Genomic DNA, 9129 nt, shown 5'->3' with positions numbered 1-9129 from the left:
TGCTGCAACAGAGACCGGTCCAACATAATATATTGGAGTTCGGTGCACCTGTGTATGAACTTCCAACATATTATGCTGGACCGGTATACTTTGCTGGCTCCAGTATAATATACTGGAGACTGGAGCATCAGTGCTCCAAACTCCAGTATATTATGCTGGACCGGTATATTATACTGGAACTCCAGTATATTAGACTAGAGTTCCAGTACTGGAGTTCCAGTATAATATACTGGAACTCTAGTATATTATGCTGGAGTATTTTTCCGGATTTTGAACAATGTTTTCGTTCAAATTTATCTTTACATGAAAAGTAACTAAACTTCGATTACTTTTGAAACTGTGGCTATTTTTGAATGACCACTTGTAAATCTGGCTATTTTTGAATTTCTCCCAGTTAAAAGTCCGACGCTTCTTTTTGTACGTATAAGGTGACACAACACACACACATACATTATATATGTTGCGGAAGACAAATGTATATAGTATGAATAAGTCACAACTACTATACCAAAAATTATGACAGCCACCAAATAATAAATAAGACAATAAAGCAACAATAAAGGGAACACCAGAATTTACGAGGTTCGGCTAATTTTGCCTACTCCTCGGACACAACCAATATTTTATTTCACTCCAAAAATACAAGTGAAATAATACTAAAGAGAGAAGATACAAATGCCTTAAACAGATGAGAAGGCAAATGAGAGGTGTGTTTAAATCCTAAACATTAGGCTTTCTTTTGTAGGGGGAAAATCCCCCCAAAACTCAAGAGCCCACCGATGTGGAACAAAAATTTGCCAAACTTCAACAAATCTCCACCTTGGCAAAATTCCACATCTTCAATTTTCTCTCAATAACAAATTTTGATTGTGTCTTCATCTTTAATCTTCAGTTTTCAACAATGTTGATCAAATCCAAACAATGTTGAAACTTGACCGCAGTCACCACCTTTGTCAGCATATCAGCAGGATCTCTGTAGTATGAATTTTCTTCACCGTGAATCCACCTTCTTCTATGATTTCTCGTACGAAATGATACCGAACATCAATGTGCTTCGTCCTTGCATGATAAACTTGGTTCTTCGCTAATTGAGTAGCACTTTGACTATCACAAAAAATTGTGATACCTTTTTGTTCAACACCAAGCTCCTTTAGCAATCCTTGAAGCCAAATTGCCTCTTTCACAGCCTCTGTAATAGCCATGTACTCTGCCTCTGTTGTAGACAAAGCAACTGTTGACTGCAAAGTAGACTTCCAACTAACTGGTGCCTTTGCAAAAGTAAACACATAACCAGTAGTTGATCTTCGTTTGTCCAGATCACCCGCAAAATCTGAGTCACAATATCCAACTACAGACTGATTGTCTTCCTGCTCAAAAACAAACCCGACATCTACAGTATTATGAATATACCGTAGAATCCACTTCACAGCTTGCCAATGCTCCTTCCCTGGATTGTGCATATATCTGCTAATAACTCCAACAACTTGTGAAATGTCAGGCCTTGTGCAAACCATTGCATACATCAAGCTACCAACAACATTTGCGTATGGTACCTTTGACATATACTTTCGTTCAGCTTCATCCATTGGCGACATAGTAGTACTTAGCTTAAAATGGGAAGCAAGTGGAGTACTAACTGGCTTAGTCTTGTCATCTATGCCAAAACGTTGAAGTACTCTCTTCAAATATTCCTTTTGAGATAAACAGAGTTTCTTTGAACGTCTATCTCTAATTATCTCCATGCCAAGAATTTTCTTTGCCTCACCCAAATCCTTCATCTCGAACTCCTTCTTCAGTTGAATCTTCAACTTATCAATTTCTTCAAAATTCTTGGAAGCTATACATATCATCAACATATAGGAGAAGATATACAAATGAACCATCTTTAAGCTTGTGCAAATACACACAATGATCGTATTTGCTTCTCTTGTACCCTTGCCGCAACATAAACTCGTCAAATCGCTTGTACCATTGTCTAGAAGATTGTTTCAATCCGTACAACGATTTTTCAAGTTTGCACACCATATTTTCTTTTCCAGCAACTTTGAATCCTTCTGGCTGAGTCATGTAGATTTCCTCCTCCAAGTTTCCATGTAAAAATGCAGTTTTTACATCCATCTGAACTAGTTCCAAATCCAATTGTGCTACCAAAGCCAACATAATTCTAATTGAGGAATGTTTTACAACTAGAGAAAATATTTCATTGTAATCAATTCCCTCCTTTTGAGCATATCCTTTGGCCACCAATCTTGCTTTGTAGCGAACATCTACTTGGTTAGGAAATCCTTCTTTCTTTGCAAATACCCATTTGCACCCAATTGTTTTCTTTCCCTTCGGGAGATTGGCCAATCTCCATGTATGATTCTGATGAAGGGACTGTATTTCATCATTCATGGCAATCCTCCACTTATCTTCTTCTGAACTTTGGACAGCGTCTTTATAAGTGGTAGGAACATCATCAGCTATAATTGAGGTTGCACAAGAAACCGTCTCTATGAGACGAACAAGTTTCGTTATTGTTCTTTTTGGCATGCTGGTTGCTATTGATTCAAGTTGTTGTTGAGGTTCCTGAGTTGGAATCTCCTCTACTGGCTCTCCTTCCAGAGGGTAATCTTCATTTGTTTCCTCCTCTGCTTCTTGTGTAGGAAAAATAAATTTTCCCTCAAACTCCACCTGCTTAGAAGCACCTTTATTTTGTTTGGTATCTTCTGTTACCTTATTTACCATAGATTCATCAAAGGTAACATCTCTGCTGAATATTACTTTCTTTGTCATAGGACACCATAAGCGATATCCTTTGACTCCAGAAGTAATTCCCATAAAAATAGCCTTCTTTGCCCTTGAATCCAATTTTGACTCCGTCACATGATAATATGCAGTTGAGCCAAACACGTGCAAAAATTTATAATCTATAGCAGGTTTTCCATACCATTTTTCAAATGGTGTCTTGCCATCAATAGCAGCAGATGGTAGACGATTAATGAGGTGGCATGCATATGTAATTACCTTAGCCCAAAATTCTTTGCCCAAGCCAGCATTGGACAACATACACCGTACCTTCTCCAGCAAGGTCCGGTTCATACGTTCTGCCACTCCATTCTGTTGTGGTGTATGTCTAATAGTGCAGTGTCGGACGATGCCATCATTTTCACAGACCTTATTGAAATGATCATTTTTGTATTCTCCTCCATTGTCTGTGCGAATACACTTGATCCTCCTGCCTGCTTGATTCTCCACCATCGTCGTCCATTTGAGAAAAATTCCCAGCACTTCATCTTTGTTTTTCATTGTATACACCCACACTCTTCGAGAAAAATCATCAACAAAGGTTACAAAATAGTGCTTCCCACCCAATGAAGGTGTTTTGGAAGGACCCCAAACATCAGAGTGTACATAATCCAAAATGCCTTTAGTATTATGGATCGCTGTACCAAATTTAACCCTTGTATGTTTCCCTTTGACACAATGCTCACAAAACTCCAAGTTGCAAGCCTTTACTCCTTTTAACAATCCTTGATCTGATAGAGTTTTCAAGGATTTTCCTCCAGCATGTCCCAAGCGCATGTGTCATAGCTTGGTTGCTTCTGCCTCTTTGTCGTCACTGGATGTCACTGTCGCTGTCCCAATAACTGTACTGCCATGATAGTGGTACATATTATTATTCTTCCGATTAGCCTTCATTACCACTAGTGCACCGGAGCATACTCTCATCACTCCATTTTCTGCAATGATTTTGAACCCTTTTGATTCTAGGGCTCCTACAGAGATGAGATTCTTCTTCAAATCCGGTACAAATCGAACATCTGTTAATGTTCTGATCATTCCATCATGGTTCCTTAATCGTATTGAACCAATGCCATATGAGGTAAGAGGGCTGTTATCCGCTGTGTGGATGACTCCATATTCTCCTTCTTGAAATTCCACAAACCAGTCCCTGTTGGGACACATATGATGGCTACAAGCCGAGTCCATCAACCATATGTCTGATGATGTTAATGACTCTGTTGTAACTAATGAGAAGTCTAAATCATCACAATCAGCTACATTTGAATCCATAATAGCCTTTCCATTGTTATGTTTGGCCTTATTCTTCAGCTTCAGACAGCCTTTCTTCCAGTGCCCTTTTTCTCGACAAAAGGCACATTCATCTTTGCTGGGCCTGGATCTTGACTTGGATCTTCCCTTCTTTGTCCTCGTTTGATTTTGAGGACGACCCCTCACAAATAGTGCTTCTCCTTCTCCGCCCTTCTGTTTTTCTCGCTTTCTTTGTTCATAGCTGTACAAAGCCGAACAAACTTCTCTAAGAGAAACTTCGTCATTTCCATGGAGTAGAGTAGTTTCAAGGTGCTCGTACTCATCAGGAAGTGACGCCAACAACATCAAGGCCAAGTCACCATCATCATAAGTTGTATCCATATTTTGCAAATCTGTGACCAACTTATTGAAACTGGTGATATGTTCATTCATCGTGGTACCAGGAATATAGGTGAAGTGAAACAGTCTCTTCTTCATGTACAATTTATTTTGACTGTTTTTCTTCAAAAATTTATCCTCCAGTGCTTTCCATAATTTACTTGCAGAAGTTTCCTTTGTGTATGAATATTTCTGCTCTCTAGCAAGGTAGGATCGAATGGTACCGCAAGCAACACAGTTGAGAATCTTCCAATCTTTTTCTCCAATAACATCTGGTTTCTTTTCTTCAATGGCCAGATCTAGCCCTTGTTGAAAAAGGACATCTAGAACCTCGCCTTGTCACATCCCAAAATGTCCGGACCCGTCAAAAATTTCTACCGCAAATTTCGCATTTGACACAATTCTTGTCATAAGCGAAGATGCCAATGATGACGTATTGTTGACACTTGATGTAGATTCTTCTTGTTTATTGTCTCCCATATTTGACACAGATATTATTCAATAGCTGACGACACAAATCAAGATTATTTCCTTTCTGATGTAGAAGATCAGACTAAGCTGCAACCACAGAGCATACTCAGACAGAACCTTGACTCAGTTACCAAGATAAATCTTTTCTGATGTGGAAGATCAGACTATGCTGCAACCACAGAGCATACTTAGACAGTACCTTGACTCTGATACCAATTGTTGCGGAAGGCAAATGTATATAGTGTGAATAAATCACAACTACTATACCAAAAATTATGACAGCCACCAAATAATAAATAATACAATAAAGCAACAATAAAGGGAACACCAGAATTTACGAGGTTCGACTAATTTTGCCTACTCCTCGGACACAACCAATATTTTATTTCACTCCAAAAATACAAGTGAAATAATACTAAAGAGAGAAGATACAAATGCCTTAAACAGATGAGAAGGCAAATGAGAGATGTGTTTAAATCCTAAACATTAGACCTTCTTTTATAGGGGGAAAATCCCCCCAAAACTCAAGAGCCCACCGATGTGGGACAAAAATTTGCCAAACTTCAACAATAAATTGGGAACAGAAGGAAATAACCAACATTTGATCTGCATGGCATGCTGAAAACTATACCCTCTGCTAGGGCTGTCAAATTTGGCCCAAGCCCAAATGACCCGCCCAAGGTTGGATTGGTTATTGACCCGCTCATTTATTGAACTTAGTCCATCTTGACCTAACTCATTTCAACCCATTTAAAGTTGGGCTAATTTTTAGCCCAAATTGATCCATGAGTAAGTTTGTCAAAATATCTTAGAAATAATTTTATTTTTTGTTTAATATTTTAAAAAAATGCGGGCTTTGAAATGGACTGGTTGCAGCTTAAAATTACCCTGATAGAGCTCCCTCTTTCTACAGAAAGAATCCAGGAAGAGTTTCTTAACCTTCAAATTGCATTATATCCTTCAATCCTCGGGCAAACGACACAGTGTAAGTTAATTGGTATTATATGAAAACTACATTTTCCATGGAAATATTACATCAGTTTATCGTCCCAAAAGTTGTATTACTTTAAACTTTCCATTTTATTTATAGTGACTACTTGAAGAAGAAACTTGGTAGTGCCACAGTGATTTCACATTAGCATCATAGATTTACAGCTTATGATGAATCAACAGACTGCAGACATGGTTTATAGCGAGTTGCGCCTTGCTCCCACCTGGAAAATAAAGGCATGTTAGCTAGAAAACAAAAGCATATACTCTAGCTATACATTTGGAATTAGAATAATCGGACACCAGAATTCAGAAGAACATGCAGTAACTGATGGAGTATCCTTGTGCAATTGAATAACATTTTTCAATGAAAAAATTTGGTGAAATGCCAAATAAAGATATGACAGACCTGAGTTTTTAGCTTCTACAATGAACCGTGCGCTCTAAATTGGTCAGATTATTTGCAAACACGCTTCTAAGATGGTCCAACATCTCCTTCGCTCGGCCAAATCCAAAACCAAGAAGCACATCAATGAAGCCAAATCAGTGCACTCTCCTATTCCAGTATAAGAAATAATCTGAAAATACAATTTGCATCAATAGTAATGTACAGACAGTCCATAGATATCTACTACGATGGATATTGTACCTGTACAACATTCAAAGAAAAAGAGAACTGTCAGAGTATATTAATTTTCTCTAAGCAATTGCACTCATTAAGCAAGAAAGTTATACATGTACAAAAGATCATGAAACTACTATTTTGTGGAAGGACCATTTAGTATTTACTAAAACAAAATCATTGAGTCAATCACGAGTACTGCAAAGTAACGCAACATTTCTGAGAGATTATGAGCTTTCAACAGTCATTCTTTAGATATACAGGTTATAATATTATCTGGTATGACTAAGCATTAAAACTGCTTAAAGACCAAATTAAACAACGTTAAAGCTCATATTAAGCTTAGCATTTTGAATACTCCAATAATCTTTTGATTACAATCAACTACATGTTAGTCAAGATTAACTAATTTGACTATCAGTACAGAAAATTTGTGCAGAAGGTAACTCAAATATGCTCATATTTAATGCATTGTAGATTATACAATATTACTTTATTAAAAAGATAAAAATGATGTAGTTGAAAATTATTTTTCCTTCGGTAGTAAAGTAGTTACTTTCACCTTGCTTGCCCTTGATTTTCACATATCACTGTTTCATATCAAACCACTAAAATTAAAAAATATAGAAAAATCATCTAGCTACAACCAAGAAACTATGACACAACAGCTTGGCGCTCAGCTTAAAAAGCACACAACTTGGACGATAAAAAAACTGAAAAAGACAGTGCAAGATTGAAATTTTATTATCTAATAATATGTTGGGAATTTTCAAAATTTAAAGAGGAAAAAGAATTAGTTTTTAATTATCCAAAAAATAGAAAAGTGAATATATATTCATCAAAGTCAGATATGCTCGCAAGCACCTATGTATCTATTACTACCAAACACGCATGGGCAAATCATGACATTCATGTGGAAAATCAAGCACAAAAATTATTCAAAAGAACAAAGAAACTAATATTCACTGACAAACTTCTGCAGATAAAAGAAAGATGGAGAGAAGACTCACCAGAACAGTAAGTAGACATCGAAAAATAAATTCAGCTTAAAATTGAAAACTTGAAAAGGAAACCGGAAGCAAAGGCCAGAAAGAAGAGCAAAGAACCCTAGGAGAAACCTTGAAAGAAACCAAGGACTGATGGCCTGAAGGCTGAAAGATGAGACACACTAACGTTAGTACAAAGACTACAGCATTAGAAAACAAAAATTGTACTCAAAAAAGGAAATGAACACCTGTCAATTGAAAAAGAGATACTTGAGAAGCAACAACTATGAGAGTGACGTGAAGAAATCCTAGAACTCGACTCCTGCCATTTACATAAACTCGGCTTTGTAACAACTCAACTATCAGTTTTGAGATTAGACTTCAATATTACTATTCCAAAGTGGTTACACTATAAGAATACAACATCAGCAAACTGCGATAGAATCAAATATGAGAAAAAGACAATGGTGTAAGTTAGTAGAAAAAAAAAGTGGTCAAGTTGTGAACTCATATAATCCTAGGATATATTCACGATATAATTAACACCAAGTTCCCTTCCATCCCCAACTTGTTGTACTAAACAATACTTATTCACTTTTATTTATGCAGAGAAATTAATTATGTACGTCAATAAAAAACTTATTAGAAAATAATGAACTAACAAAAATCATATCATCTATACATGACTTGAGAAAACTTCCACATGCATATTAGAAGAGTAGAACAGTAGGCTTTAAAAGGTAAAAGATAAAAGGAATATCATCCAAGCTCATCGCGAACTATAGAACACCGACGAAATCAAGCCAACCCCAAAGACATCGTGCAAAAAAAAGGTGTAGATCCATCACTATTCATCTATATTTCTATATTCATTTTGATTTGAAAGAGAGAGAGAAAAAAAAGAGAAAAAAAATTAATTTGTGCAAAAATTATAATCAGTAATTCTAATTTAGTATCTACAAAGTTAATACACTGAACACTTTCCTCTCCAACTACGAATAATTTCTGAATGATGTAGGACATACCTTTGATATTTTTGCATAGTGCTGCTTTATCACAAATTCACAATTTTGTATAGCATCTTTAGAGTATTGAATGATCATCTAGGGTTTAGAATTCTAATAGGGTATTTTTTGATTTGAAATTTTCTGGACAAATTGATAGTTATATGCAAGGAGGGACAAAGACGGTGAATAGGGAAGATCAGAGAGAAAGAGAGCTGAACCAAAGAAGATGGAGAGTTGCATTACTATGAGAGAGACCAAATAGTGTTCTTTTGTATGAAGTAGTACACGTGGTCTCATTCCAAAATTACCGTACGAGTGTAACAGGAGAAAGATATAGTACAATGCAATAACCAATGAAATGGGTCCAAGTCTACAGTACAAGTAATACAACCTTTTGTACAATTGATTATTGCTGTGTGTTCGTACACCCCTTCCCATTTATATATAGTAGTAATAGTAATATTAAACAAAATAAGGACATCAAGAAGCAATAAAGAAAAGGTTCATATCAAGCTCGTACGTAACAGTTAGTTTGGATGATTGTTATGTATTGTTTTATAATATATTGTATATATTGTATTGTTTATCGTTGTTTCATGATGTCATGTACCAACAATATGAAAAATAAACTTACAATATT

The 9129-nt window shown here is 36.3% G+C and overlaps 1 protein-coding gene across 2 annotated transcripts; it reads right to left on the bottom strand.

Annotated features, from left to right (window-relative positions):
* Positions 1–5884: 5884 nt before the first annotated feature.
* Positions 5885–8948, bottom strand: LOC107785677 (uncharacterized). Of its 2 annotated transcripts, XM_016607031.2 has the most exons (5): positions 8508–8948; positions 7731–7804; positions 7507–7647; positions 6284–6523; positions 5885–6098 (listed from the first exon to the last, which is right to left on the bottom strand). In XM_016607031.2, the coding sequence occupies exons 1-4, from the start codon at positions 8583–8585 to the stop codon at positions 6418–6420; spliced, it is 399 nt and encodes a 132-aa protein (XP_016462517.1). In that variant the 5' UTR covers positions 8586–8948; the 3' UTR covers positions 5885–6098; positions 6284–6417. The 2 variants fall into 2 exon arrangements, 1 of the variants encoding a protein (XP_016462517.1); XR_001647943.2 differs by lacking the exon at positions 7731–7804 and having other exon boundaries at positions 8508–8936.
* Positions 8949–9129: the final 181 nt, after the last annotated feature.

Source organism: Nicotiana tabacum, chromosome 20, assembly GCF_000715075.1.
Source record: "Nicotiana tabacum cultivar K326 chromosome 20, ASM71507v2, whole genome shotgun sequence".
Classification (NCBI taxonomy): Eukaryota; Viridiplantae; Streptophyta; class Magnoliopsida; order Solanales; family Solanaceae; genus Nicotiana; species Nicotiana tabacum.
Note: the sequence above shows the minus strand (reverse complement) of the source record. Positions and strands in the feature narration are given on the sequence as shown.

What these genes read in the sequence shown, in the direction of transcription:
- LOC107785677 (XM_016607031.2), bottom strand. Translation starts at nt 8,585, where the DNA reads ATGATCATTCAATACTCTAAAGATGCTATACAAAATTGTGAATTTGTG. An exon ending in ACTATGCAAAAATATCAAAG is followed by an intron (nt 7,805 to 8,507) that starts GTATGTCCTACA and finishes TGTAAATGGCAG; the next exon opens with GAGTCGAGTTCTAGGATTTC. An exon ending in ATCTCTTTTTCAATTGACAG is followed by an intron (nt 7,648 to 7,730) that starts GTGTTCATTTCC and finishes CTCATCTTTCAG; the next exon opens with CCTTCAGGCCATCAGTCCTT.